General features: G+C 43.0%; 1 protein-coding gene across 1 annotated transcript in view; it reads right to left on the reverse strand.

Annotated features, from left to right (window-relative positions):
* Nucleotides 1-14,105, reverse strand: part of FAT2 (FAT atypical cadherin 2) — a 60,095-nt gene that overhangs the window by 31,176 nt on the left and 14,814 nt on the right. Inside the window, exons 6-10 of the mRNA XM_063085402.1 lie at nucleotides 12,899-13,038; nucleotides 12,012-12,293; nucleotides 10,050-10,260; nucleotides 3,398-7,456; nucleotides 1,713-1,909 (exon numbers count right to left, since the gene is read on the reverse strand). Coding sequence (XP_062941472.1) covers nucleotides 1,713-1,909; nucleotides 3,398-7,456; nucleotides 10,050-10,260; nucleotides 12,012-12,293; nucleotides 12,899-13,038 — 4,889 coding nt within the window. The remainder of the gene's footprint in view (nucleotides 1-1,712; nucleotides 1,910-3,397; nucleotides 7,457-10,049; nucleotides 10,261-12,011; nucleotides 12,294-12,898; nucleotides 13,039-14,105) is intronic.

Genomic DNA, 14,105 nt, shown 5'->3' on the forward strand with positions numbered 1-14,105 from the left:
CCTGCCTCTGCCATGCTGTCAGGCGTATCTCCCTGCCCACACCCCCGGGACAGGACCTTGGCCTCTGAGTCAGGTCTGGACCCCAGTGGCCCTATCACTCATCCCACCTTTCCCACATGCAGATAACATCATGGGATGCTTGGGGTGTGGCATGGAGAAGAGGCTGGAGCTCCCTGAGAGCTCAAATTTCCTTCAGTGGCAGGCTGTGGACCCAGCTTCCAAGCATCCCGCTGTCCACCTCTGCAGGATGTGAGCAAGCATGGACCCCATGCACGCTCTGGGTGCAAGTTTCGCACCTGGGTGGGCTGTGTAGATATGGCTCCCCAGGCTGTAATGATGCTGAGGACAGTCCCTGGGAAGGCCAGGGTGAGCATGGTGCCAGCCTCTCCCAGCATGCGGAGGATGGAGGTAGGGTGTAAGGGGAAAGAGGAGGAAGGTGGCTACCATTCTCCCCAAAAAGGCTGCCCTTCTGAGACCACCCAAAATGTGGTCATCTTGGGTTCTGAAAAGACATTCTGATAACCCGGGCTCTCTTTTTCTAGGATGCTTTTATGTAACTAAAGCATAGAAGAGCAGAGGAAGAAATGGTGACAGGATATATATATTTATATGTGTTACAAAGTATGTGTCTATATGTGTGTGCAAATAACTTGAAGTATGTATATATGCAAATTGCCTATGTAAATGTGTTTATGTGAATTATATACATGTATTTGCATGGATGAATGTGGTCGGTGTGTAGGTATATGCTTATGTGTATATGTATATATATGTATTGGTATTTGCCTGTGTATGTAGGGTTATAGATGATCCTTTGTGTATGTGTATATATGAACATATGTACTAGTATGGATTTACGTATATATACTGAATGTCTAGATTTTATGTAAATATGAATTATGCTAATTTGAGATATTATAGGATTAAAATGTTAACAGTTTGACTTTTTCTGCAAACTTTGAAATAATGCAAATCACCCCCAAAGTTAAAAATTACTTAGTGTGTTTTAAAAAATATGTTTTAAAAAAAAGCTCTGTGACAATGATTGTTGGTTTAAGTCCTCTAAGAATGGAGTGCTTTTCCTGAAAAACACCCACACGCGAACACACACATCAACACACCCTACTCAACATTTGTTCCCACGAGAAATTTAGGGTTGAATTATGTGAGGTCCTTAGGAAAGTATCCCTTACCAAATGTGACTGTCCTGCCCGCATGTTTGTGTATATGTATAACCTAAAGGAGGATATCTGCATTTGGACTGTATTACCCAAGCAGATGTGGGGATATTACATGGGGGGTGTCTTTGGTGTCAGGTCTCTCTGGATGTATTGGATATTAGTGAACCACACACACAAGCTGAGCAGTAGGGGGGTTTGCCCGTTGGGCATAGCAGTCTATGTTTGGAGAATGCATATGTTACTTTACTTCTGGATATGTTTTGCAGAGAAGTGGAACTTCATACGGAGTGGAGGGGGAGAGATGTGGATGTTATCCTTAAAGAGCTTGGTATATCCCCATGGAGGGGCCAAGGAATTGCCTAGAATGGTCCATGCCCTAGGGCACTAGTCTGAGGCCATCTGGGGGCAAGCAAGGGCAGGGAGGTCACTGATGGACAGCTTCTGAGATGGTACCCTGGGTCCTTCTTTCTCTTGCCCCTCACCCCATCTTCCCTGCCTCCATTCCCACTCCACCCTTCACCAGGCTCTCACCTGTGAGCACTGCGGGCTGTTATCATTGATGTCCAGGACGAAGATCTCCACAGGGACCGAAGCCTGGAACTTGCCATCAGAAGCTGTGATTCTGAGCAAGTACTTGGCCGTGTGCTCTCTGTCCAGAGTCTTCCTTGTGGAAATCCTCCACTCATCCCCAACTTGGCTGATGCCAAACTGGCCCAGGGGGTCTCCCTCTAAAAATATGGGGTAGAGCTTTCAGAAGCCAAGCAACAGGAATGAACCAGGCTTTGTGTCATAGGTAGCTGCCATCCTGACACTTTTTTTCAGTATTGCTAGGAAAGGCAAGAATTTCTTCTCTTAACTAGGGATCCACAATTGCACATTGAGTCCATTTTCTGTTGTTATGAAGGCTTTTCTGACTCATGTGGCTAAGAGACTTTTTTTTTTTTTTTTCTTTTTGGTGGCCTGGAAGGCATTGAGGGAAGATAAAGGAAAGCACATTTCAATTCTATGTAAGAAATTTCTAATATCAACAGCTATTCAACAGTGGAGGGGTGGGAAGTGATCAACAACACTAAAATCTCTGAGGTTTTAATTTACAGCTAAGGACACAGACTAAGTGGAGGTTCAGCAGGAGCACCAGGTTTGCTTTTAAGTCATCTTTTTTTCCTTGACCCCAATCACTGACAAGGGCATGGGAAGATGGGTTTCTCACTCTGAGATTCTAAGATTCCAGAGTTCCAGGATTCAGCTATTCCAAGAATTGGTGACATATTGACATAATTATTCAGGTATTCTGAGATTTTAAGACTTTTGCATTTTTAAGAGTCTGATATCATAAGATGATAAGATTCAATTGTTCTAAGACTGTATTTCAAACAGCTCTGATCCTCTGTGTCTCCAGGAATCTATGGCTCTTGGTTGGAACTTCAGGCTCATTAACTCTCCACTGGACAGTTGTGATAGCAAATAGAGCCATGTTTATGGGATGGGAAGAAAGGGACACTGAGAAGTTAAGAAACTCTCTCATGGCCACTGGTTGGCTGATTTAACCATTGGGTAGGGAGTGGAGTAATTTTATTTTGTAATAGGTGTCCACTGAGGAAAGCAGCTTGTAGGATATGGTATTAATTCCAACCCTGTCACAAGGTCAGAGTGTGGCCTTGGTTGAGTTTCTCCCCCTATCTGAGCCTTGGTTTCTCCATATGTGAAATGAGGGGATTGGGTTGGATTCGTATCTGAGGAAGTGCTGTTACTCCAACACTTAGGTCCGTGATTGACTAAGAAGCATTTTCTATCATCCATAACTTTCCCTGGGCAGGTCACTACTCTACAAACACAGTCACCTGACAGAATTCTCATGGATCAAATGAAATGGTGCCTCATCCATCCGGAAGATAACTGATAAGAGTTAGCGGAGGACCCTTCTATTCTACCTACGCCACCTAAGATAATGATATCCTCTATGCAAAATAATTTCTAATTTATAGGCTTTCAGAGCTCTCTCCAGTTAGATGTTACCAGCGTCCCTGTGTGAATGAGAACAGGCATGTCAAGTCTATAGATGGAGCAACTGAGGTCCTAGGGGATTAAGTGACTTGCCCAAGGTCACACTGCTAATAAATGGCAGAGCTAGGACTTAAACCCATGTTTTAGGGAACCTCTTACTGGACTTTTTTCAATGCATCCCAGTGCCTCCAATTCATGACAGGTACCCTTACCTGTGATGTAGCAGGTGACCTGTCTGTTCTGCTCAGAGATGTCAGCATCCAGGGTCTTCAGAGTGACGACAGGTTCACCAGGCTCACTGTTTTCCACCACAGATCCTCTGTAGTCTTCAGAAGCAAATTGGGGGGCATTGTCATTCTCATCTGTAATGGAGACCTCAACCAGGGCCTGAGAAGATAACTGGATGGTCTGTCCATGGTCATAGGCCACTACATATAAATGATAGGTCTGGCGGGTCTCACAGTCAAGTTCCTGGAGTGTGGTGATCCAGCCACTCACACTGTCAATAGCAAAGAGCTCATGGACATTGCTACCAGGCTCTGCTGACAGCCTGTAGCTCACCTGGCCATCTCTCCCAGTGTCCTGGTCATTGGCAGTCACTTGAATGACTGCGGTCCCCACTGGCATATTCTCAGTGAGAATTGCCTTATATGGATCAGCCTCAAATATAGGCCTATTGTCATTGACATCTTTCACTTGGATGTTAACAGAGACTAAGGACACCACGTCAGTGTCCTCATGGGAACAAAGAGCCATCACCTCAATCTGGTACCATTTGGTGGACTCGTGGTCCATGGCCTTCCTCACCTTTATGACTCCTGTGTTTCGGTCCAAGGAGAAGACACCATCCTTGTTGCTCTCTGGTGTGGTGCCCTGTACCAGACTGTAGATAACTGGATCTTGGGCTGCCACTGCTTTAACAAACCCAATCTCAGACCCCTCTGGAAGGTCTTCAGATGCAGAGAAAGTATACAGAGGTTCAGAAAATTTGGGCAAGGATACTTTTTTAGGAACCACCTGAAGTCGTACAGGCACCAGAGAGTCCCAGTGAGGAGGGCCCCCATCTTGGGCTTTGATTTTGAAGTCAAAGGCCTGATTTTCCAATCCCACCAGGCTCTCTTTCACCTTGACCACACCAGTGGTTGGGTTAACTTCAATGATCTCTTCAGCCAGGTCCTCCATTGAGTCCACTGAGTAGGTGACATCTGCATTCTGGCCTTCATCTGCATCATAGGCCAGCACCTGGATAACCGGGGAGTCTTTACTGACATTGGATTGAATGGACACGATGTACTCAGATGCTTTGAACTGTGGGGGGTTGTCATTTTCGTCTGTGAGAATGATATTCACAGTGCAGAAGGCTACTCTTCCTCCTCCGTCTCGAGCCATGACCTTAATAGCAATGACTCTTTCTGTGGAATTTTCCCGATCCAGTTTCTGCAGAGTGGTGATCTGGCCCCTGGGGTCTATGGAGAACTTCTCGCTTGCTAGTTTATTGATGATGGTATAATCTACAGTGCCGTAGGGACCACTGTCTTTGTCTATGGCTAGCAACTCAATCACCTTGGTTCCTACCTTTGCATTCTCTGCTAATTCTGCCTCATAAACATGCTGCTGAAACTCTGGGCTGTACTTGTTAGCATTTGTTGTGTTGATATACACAGGCACAGTTGCTCGGAAGACCCCATCAGAAGCACCTACCCTCAAATTGTAAGAAGAGTCCAGGTGCTTTTTGCAAAGATTGAACATAGAAATTATTCCCGATGATCTGTTAATGGAGAAGTGCCGGTCCTGATTGCCAGAAAGAATGAGGTACTCCAGACGGGAGGTGTCCCTGCTGTCAGGATCCAGAGCTTGGACTTTAAGAACCAGGTGTCCACAGGTTGCCAGTTCACTGACATTGGCTTCATACTGAGGCTGCCTGAACTCTGGGGGGTTGTCATTGATGTCAGACACATTGACAACCACAAGGGTTTCCCCAGTGAGTGGGGGATCCCCTCTATCCATGGCCCTGACCTTCACGTGAAAGTGTTGTTGGGCCTCATAATCCAGCTCTCGAGCTGTGGACATCTCCCCGGTGCTCCCATTGATCTGGAAGAACTTGGAAATGTCGGAGCCATCCTCCACAATCTGATAGGAGACATCGCGGTTCTTCCCTGAGTCCTGGTCAGAAGCCAACAGTTGGATCACAGGGGTCTGTGCAGGCAAGCCTTCTGAGACCGAAGTGGTATAGACTAACTGGGAGAAAGTGGGAGGGTTGTCATTGATGTCCTCCACCAGAACTTCCACTGTGGCTTCAGAAAATGACCCCAGAGCTGTGTCTGTGGCCCTGATTGTGAACACGTGTTTGGTCTGAGACTCATAGTCCAAAGGAGCTGTCACTGTTAGGACACCAGTCTTAAAGTCAGTGGTGAACAGCCTCAAGGGCTCTTCCTCTACAATGTTGTAGATGAGCCGGAGTCCCTCTGGACTCCGGGCCTGGGTGTGGAGAATTGGAGTATAGAGTGTGATGTTTTCAGGTACTCTGACTTTGTAGTAAGGACTCTGAAACAGTGGGTTGGATTTATTTCTCACAGTGACAAGTACCTCTTCCTCAGTCTGGAGGGATGGGGTTCCTCCATCCCGAGCAATAACTTTGAGGCGATACTTGTTTAAAGCTTGGTAATCAAAGGGTTTCTTGAGTGATATGTCCCCAAGATAGGGGTCAATTCGGAAATATGTGTAATCTTCTGCAAATGCAAATGTGACAGCCCCATTTGTCCCCAAATCCTCATCAGTGGCAGATACCTGAAAGAGGACATCTCCTGGCTCTGTGCCATCTTGGATGACTGTGTAATAGGGCAGATGCTTAAATTTGGGAGGATTGTCATTGACATCCTCAACAGAGACTCTCACCAAAGCCTGAGCCACCCGCTGAGGAGTCCGATTGTCCCTTACTTCCACTGCCAGCTCATGAATGTCCTGCTGTTCCCGATCAAATGCCACTCCTCTTGTCTGCAACACACCTGCTGACTTGACCACACGAAACATATCTGTGCCATTCAAGAGGAAGTAGAAAAGGGTATCATTCAAATGATTGCCCTGGACGCCGAGAATCAACAGTGCCTTTCTGACCTGCAAGTTCTCCTTCACTGTTGCCCTGTAGACATCCTGGTCAAACCGCAAGCTTTTGTCAAGGACGTGGATCAAAGAAAGTTTTACCAGTGCAGTGTCTTGATACAGGCCATCAGAAGCCCTGATGCTGAGCTTTCGAGACTGTCCCAAGAAAGCAGGCTTCAGCACAGATATGCAGCCAGTGATGGGATGGATGGTAACAGCTTCATCAGCATTGCCAGCTTTGATGCTATAATTGACTTCTGAGTCATCATCACTGGCCCGCACCACGAGCAGCTCCATACCCAGATGGATGGGCCCCACTACTGCTACCTCGTATATCTTGTCTGAGAACCTCGGAGGAGAGTCATTCACATCTCTGACATTGATGATGACCCGTGCAGGCCTAGGTGCAAATAAGATGGGGCTTCCTTGGTCATGGACATAGACACTGAATTGGAAAGAAGGAATGCTCTCATAATCCATCTCTGATACGATGGTTAGGGTTCCCATGCTGGGATCAATTGTGAAAAACTTCAAGGCCTCTGGCTCCAAAATTTTATAGACCAACAAGGAATTAGCTTCTTTGTCACTGTCAGAGGCATGAATCACAAAGGGGTTGTTGTTATTATCCATGATCATGCTGTACAAAGGAGCTGCTTCACTAATTTGGCCCACAAAAGTTGACTTTAAGAACATGGGAGCATTGTCGTTTTCATCAATTATGTAAACAAGCACCATGACATCAGTAAATGCGCCCGCCATATTGCTGCCTCGGATTTTCATCTGGTAAGATGAGATTTTCTCATGGTCCAGGTTCTTCTGGGTGGAAATGAGGCCAGAATATGAGTTCATAGAGAATACACCATCCTTGTTTCCCTCTCTTAATTCATAGGTAACTTCAGAGGAGCTTGTAGCAGAGACAAGGAGGACCGGGGAACCAACAGGGATTGATTCAGGGATCTCTACAAAGTACTCAGTTTTTGAAAAGATGGGGGCACTGCTCTCTGAAGCATGGACATGAATGATCACTGTAGCCAGGTCATGCCCCTGTGGGGATCCTTGATCTTCTGCCCTCACTGTCAGAGTATGCCGGGCATGATTTCCCTGATCAAATTTCTGGGCTAGAGTGATGATGCCTAGTAGGGCATTGATGTTGAAGAAACCCTCACTGTTCCCTGAAACAGAAAACAAGACAAACTGAAGTTACCACATGCTCAAGAGGTACCAACTAGGCTTCTAGATCAGTAGAGAGGCTATCATATAAAACATGGACTGGGCAAAATCTGCATCCTGCACCACCCTAGATTTAGTATGATATAGTATATAGAGTAGATATATGCTTCATAAAATTCCTGGCATGATGCACATAGTAGGTGCTTCATAAATGGCAGCTTCAATGATCACTCTGTCTCTGGGACACAATTTAACCTACAAACCAAAGCTGTAATAGGTCTTTGAAGCAAAGAAAGGAAACTTATACCTTGTAGGAAATGCACACTCCACTGTAAATTTCGGTGATGTCTTTTGTAGGAAAAGCTCCAGTGACATTATACAGAATTTTTAACCATCCTTTATATGACTTTTAATAGTTTTGGTTATATGCTTGATAGATGAAAGTGGTAAGTATGGAATCATAAACTATCGAAATTGACAGAGACTTTAAAAATCACCTTGTCTACTCCACTTATGGTCTATTGTGGGAAAGTCCCTTGTCAGGCTTGTAGAGTGAGGGTCAAGGAATCCGTGGGGAGGAACTGAATAGAATATGTTTCTTAAACTTCAGGCATTCTCACATCGCTTTATAATTTTATTCAATATCTAGCACTGCCTGTACTATTTTATATTGTTATTTAATGGATGTTTTTCTTTAAATTGATATTTTCTTAAAATTCAACAAATATTTCTAAAGGCAACTTTATATCACTTCTTTAAAAAGAAAACCATTATCGCTTGCCGTAAATCAGAGGTTACCTCAAAACCAAATCAATGAAAAAAAAAATCTTATTAAAATCTAGATAAAAATCTATTGCTTGCTAAAAAGTGAGAGCCTGAGACCTATCCTCTTTGTCTGGTAGAGACAAAGAGCAGCAAATGTTACAGAAGACTTGAAAGAGATTCTAGTATCCAGCTGAGGCTTTGTCCTTGATTCGATCAGGAAGCCTGAATGAGAATTAAAAAGGTAGTCTGTTCTCCATGCCTGATGACCTACTTAATGCTGTGACTGAGTGACCTTTGAATCATTTGCTCACCAGCAGAGGCATGGGTCTCACACTTGAGAAAATATTGCTCTTTACATTTCTCATTCCCTTTATCACATGGGTGCATATTTTATGATTTTGAGTGGCAAAGCAAACAACTAAGCTTCATCATAAAACTTTCAATCTGACTCTTCTGCTCTTGAAGCCCTTCCCCAGCTGACTAGTTAGGTGATTTGTGATATAGACACTAAGTTCAGCTGAAGAACATGGTTTCAATGAGTAAACTGCCGTTTTAAACTGGTTCCATTAAAAGTAGCTAACTACTTAAATATAGTTCTAATTATAATTTCTTATGTTACGCTGCTGAGAGAAAAAAAATCAAGGCATGAAACTGTATATTCATTATGATCTCAATATTACAAAAAGATGAGCGGGAAATACACAAATTATTATCTCTGGGTGATGAAAATTAGGGCTGGGTGTTATGCTCTTCTTTATACATTCCCATATTTTTCATGTTTTCAGAAATGAGCATGTGTTATTCTGTATTCAAGAAGGATATTTTAAAACTAATCTTATCTGTGAAATAAAATATTATCTCCATTAGTAGGGTTGTCAGTGAGATAAAATGAGATAAAAGATGTGACTATACTTCATAAATCACAAAAAGTAAACAATGCTTTATAATTTGTATTCTTCTTCAGGAACGAATAGACTTCTGTCATATGGAAACTGTTTCTTCAAAAAAGAAAATGTGAAAAGCTCTGATTTCTTAAAAGTGTATAAGATACTGATACACAATAAATTAACATTGTGCTCACAGAGCAAGTCATGTTCATCCTTGTCCCTCCATAGAACTAGCTCCATGAAGTGTTAATTATTATTAAGGATAATTATTATTAATTAATATCATTAATTATGCATCATCAACCATTACAAATTATCATTAATAATTAGTTGGATGCTGGGTATTATCACTTTTGTTACATTAATTACTTATAATTAGCACTTATCGATGATAGTAATAGCCCCCAGCATTTGTATAACATTTAACAATTTATAACATGTATTAACATACATTTTCTCTTTTCATCTTTACAATGACTTTCTAGCACAGCTAATATTATTCCTGTTTTTGAGATGAAGAAAACCATATAATAGATACTAAATCATTATGTGGCCTCAGCAGAAAATAAAATTTACTCCTAAAACTATGCCACACACCTTACAAAGTATTTATGGGTCCCTTCTAATGTACATGCACAAAGGTTATTACATTTTTAAATGATACATAGACTTCATAAGCATCTTCTGCACGTATGGCCACTGGTGACTTTATATAATGTGCAAATTCTCCCATAACTTGAGTAGTCCCTTTGTTATTGATAGTACCGTGTTTGGAAGTGCATTAACTTGGGTCATTATAGTCCCAGGGAATGCTCTAGAACTATCATTTGCCAAAGCTTGGAGGGCTCAGCTCTCGATTAATTTGCAAAGTCATGCCTCTAGTGCTGTCCTGTATTTCCAAAGCACCTTTACCCATCCTCTGAACCCAGGACCAGCTTCTCACCTTTCAGGAAAGAGTAATGGACCTCAGCGTTGGCCCCCCGGTCAGCATCCACAGCTCGGACCTGTAGTAGCTCCGTGCCGGGGGCTGTGGTGTCAGGAACACTTGTCTCATAGTGGAGCTGGGTGAAATGGGGTGGGTGAAGGTTTCCATCCTCCACGTAAATGGTCACCCACACGAAGTTCCTCTTGATGGGCATCTCCTGGTCTCGAACCTGTAGGCCCAAGGGGGCAATAGGGTGAGTAGTGAATGAAACAGGAGGAAGCAGGGTTAGGCTAAGGTCAATGAAAGAGAATGACAGTGAACAATGTACCACATTTTAGCTCTCTGTATTCCTTTAAATCTTGTTCTAATCTACATTGTTTTCTCTTTTTAAATAAATTCATCCATTAGTGATTATTTGATTTAACTTTTTCAATGGATAATTCTACTTTAGGAGAAAGGCAGAAATAGGTAGAGAAGCAGCATTTTCCAATTTAGGTCTCAGAGAGTATCAGTTTTTCAAGATGCTAACATGTTATGCAGGAAAAAAATACCCTAAATTCTGTGGTCAAATACATTTGAGAAGCACTGAATTAAATAAGTTAAACCATTTTCTTTGCTGCAGGACTTCTCAGAGTCTTTAATATATATTAATGTGCCCAGAGGATGATAAGTTAGCACATAAGGACTTTGACCCTTGAGATAGGAGGCCAGACTCTGATTTTGGTTCTATCATAAATAACTGTACGATGGTGAGCAAGTCTCTCTTCCTCTGTGGGCTTCAGGTATAAGATAAGAGAAATGGGTGAGGTCAGGACTGGGACTAGAGTGAGGCATGTGAAGCATGTAGGGTGCAGAACTTAAGGAGGTGCTTACCTCTCAGGATCATAAAAACACAAGCACTGCTATAGAACACTAGAACTTCTTCCTCTTTAGCAATAAGTTTGTATCCGTTAGCCAACCTCTCCCTATACCCCTTCTCCCATCCTTCCAGCCTCTAGTAACCACAATTCTACTCTCTACTCCTATAAACTCAACTGTTGTGGTTTTTTTTTTTTAGCTCCCATATATAAATGAGAATATGTGACATTTGTCTTTCTGTGCCTGACTAATTTCATTTAACATAATGTTTTCCAGGCTCATCCATGTTGCTGTGAATGACAAGATGTCATTCTTTTTTGTGTCTGAGTAGTATTCCATTGTGCATAATCACCATATTTTCTTTATCTAATCATCTGTTGATGGACACTTAGGTTGATTCCATATCTTGGCTGTTGTGAACAGTGCTGCAATGAACAATGGGGATGCAAATATCTCTTCTATAGTAGTGCTAAGTGAATACAATTAACAATGACTGTATTTTCCAAATGGCTGGAAGAGAGGAGCTCAAATGTTCTCAACACACACAAAAAAATGATAAATGTTTGTGGTGATGGATGCTAGTTATCCTGATTTGATCATCACACATTGTATATGTGTATCAAAATATCATTCTGTACCCCATAAGTATGTACAATTATTGTGTTAATTAGTAATAACAATAAAGCAGGCACATGACCCAGAAAGTGAGTCCTCAAATTTTGTGCCCTGCACGCCTCACTTGCCTGACCCTAGTTCTTGCTCTGAGTGGGTGGGTCTCTGGGTCCCTTCCTGCTCTGACACTATATGTATCAACATTGTGGTCATGAAGTCATGCATCAGGGAGAGAACTGTTGGGGGATAGTTGGGGTGAGTCCAGGGAAAGCCAAGGTTGACAGGAATTGCCTTGGCAGCTGTCCCGTCTTTATCTTCACTCCCAGGCACTTTTTATGCAAGGTGCCTCTGGCCAACTGTGAAATGTCACAACTCTGTCTCGTGAACTATCATTATGAGCATCGGTACACATGGCTCATTAGGGGAAAGGGAACCTTCAGCATGCCGCCAGGCATGCCCAGTCCCACAAGTCCTCAAGATCATCCTTACCTGTCTTTTCGGTTCACTCACCATAACTGTCAGTGTGTGTTGGGAGGGCCCTGAGCCTAGGTCCAGTTTTCCCACAGTTACCAGGACACCACTGCTCGGGTCCAGCTGGAAGAGGCTGGCACTTCCTGGGTCTTGGCTGCCATGTATGGTGTAGATGAGGCCTTTGCCCCTGTCTTGATCCATGGCCTGGACTTGGAGGAGCTCGACCCCGGGCAGTGTGTCCTGGGGAACTCTGACCTCATAATGAGCCTCCAGAAACTGGGGCCGATGGTGGTTAACATTGGCAATCATGAAGATGTAGACCTAGGGAGGCAGTGGGAGAGAAGACAGCCTGTAAGCTCCATGGGGACAGGGACTATGTCTGCCTGGATCTCCACTGTACCATCCGTGCCTAGCACAGTGCCTAGTGCACAGCAGTCACTCCATAAATATCTGTTGAATGAATGATAGGATTTCAAAATCACAAGGCTTTCAGATACCATTCAGTCTAGTGGTTTTCAAAAAACAAAAATTTTGTTAAAGGACCTTTTCTTCAAAAGAAATGTTGTGTGAAATCCCAATCTATGAAACATAAAACTCTGGCTGCAGCCAGAGTAGAAATCCAGACCCCATTTACCTGTCCATCATTCCTCATACCCATGGTAGCCCCTGTAGCACTCTATCTTTAATTGAAAACTACTCATTTAGACAACCCCCCTCATTATACAGAGATCCAGAGTGGGAACAAGAATTCTCTCTTAGATCACAGATGTAGACTGCATTAGACAGGACTGTAGCCCAGAACCTCAGTTCTCAATTCAGTGTACTTTCAGGTACACCATATCCACAGAAAGCTTTCTATGCCTCATCCTAACCAAGGAAGCCTCCCATCTCCTCTCAACTTGGGGTTCCCAGCCAAAGACTCTAACCTGGGTGGCAATGGTGTGGGATCCATCAGTCACCTCCACGGTCAGGTTATAGCCTGACCTCCTCCTTGTATCGAGAGACCTGGCAATGGCGATGCTGCCAGTGGTCTTCTCGATGTCAAAGTCCATGTCCTTGTCTCCACCTAGAGTGGGAGTGGAGAAAAAGCACTCACAACCTCAGTGATTTAGGCAGCGGTAGCACAACATGGGCTGTGACCATGAGATTTAGAGGATGTGGTAGTGGATGCCAACCTTGGCTGGCAGGACTGCGGGCATTCAATGTAGGTCCTGAATCAGGGATTCTTAGACTCTGTTCAGATATAGTACTATATCTGGGTGACCAGCTGGAGTTTATCATCCCAAGAGTCTAAAAAGCTATAATTTATCCCATCAAGTTATTGTCAAATTATTATCAAGACCCAAGTGGTGATGCAGAAAAGGCCAACTTATAAGGATTTAAGAGTCCCATAGGAAGATCAAAATTTGCAGTAGAACTTATTCTGCTACTGGGATTAAATCATGTAGGAGTAATGGAGCTCCCCTTCATGGTTTACAAGTAGATATTATGCAAACTACCTACAATAGTGCTGGGCAATAGTCCTGTGCCTACACACAGAAAAAAATGGAAATAACTCTGCTTAACAAGAGAGAATTGACTTAATAAACTGTGACAAAATAGAATAGCATGAAGCTATTTAGATGTCTAGTAAATAGACATCTGTTTAGTGACATGGAAAATTGTAACAGTGGATTATCTTCTAATTGGGACTTCAGGTGATTTTTATTTTTTTTCTCTGCATTCATGTTTTCTAAATGTTCTATAGGGTATATGCATTAATTATGTATAAAAGGGAAAAAAGTTAAACCATGAAAAGAGCAGTGAATCAAAACCGGAAGTAAGTCCAAAAGGTCAAAGAGCTTGGGCCAGGAGCATATCCTATCCTATCTCTGAACCAGGCTGGAAAACTCTGTAACAGGATTCCACGGTTCATGTGGATGCTGAAACTCTTAGATTAGAGATTTTTAGCCTAAAATCTCCAGATGGGTTTCAGAGAGCCTATAAAACCTCTAAATTTATTTGCAAATTTACATTTGTGTGTGCGTGCGCACGCACAACTTTCTGAGAAGAGAACCTAAGCATTCATCAGATTCCCAAAGGGCTCTGTGACCCCAAGATGTTTAAACGAAAACTTGATTTAGAGACAGGAAT

This window comes from Cynocephalus volans, chromosome 2 (assembly GCF_027409185.1).
Source record: "Cynocephalus volans isolate mCynVol1 chromosome 2, mCynVol1.pri, whole genome shotgun sequence".
In the NCBI taxonomy this organism is placed as follows: Eukaryota; Metazoa; Chordata; class Mammalia; order Dermoptera; family Cynocephalidae; genus Cynocephalus; species Cynocephalus volans.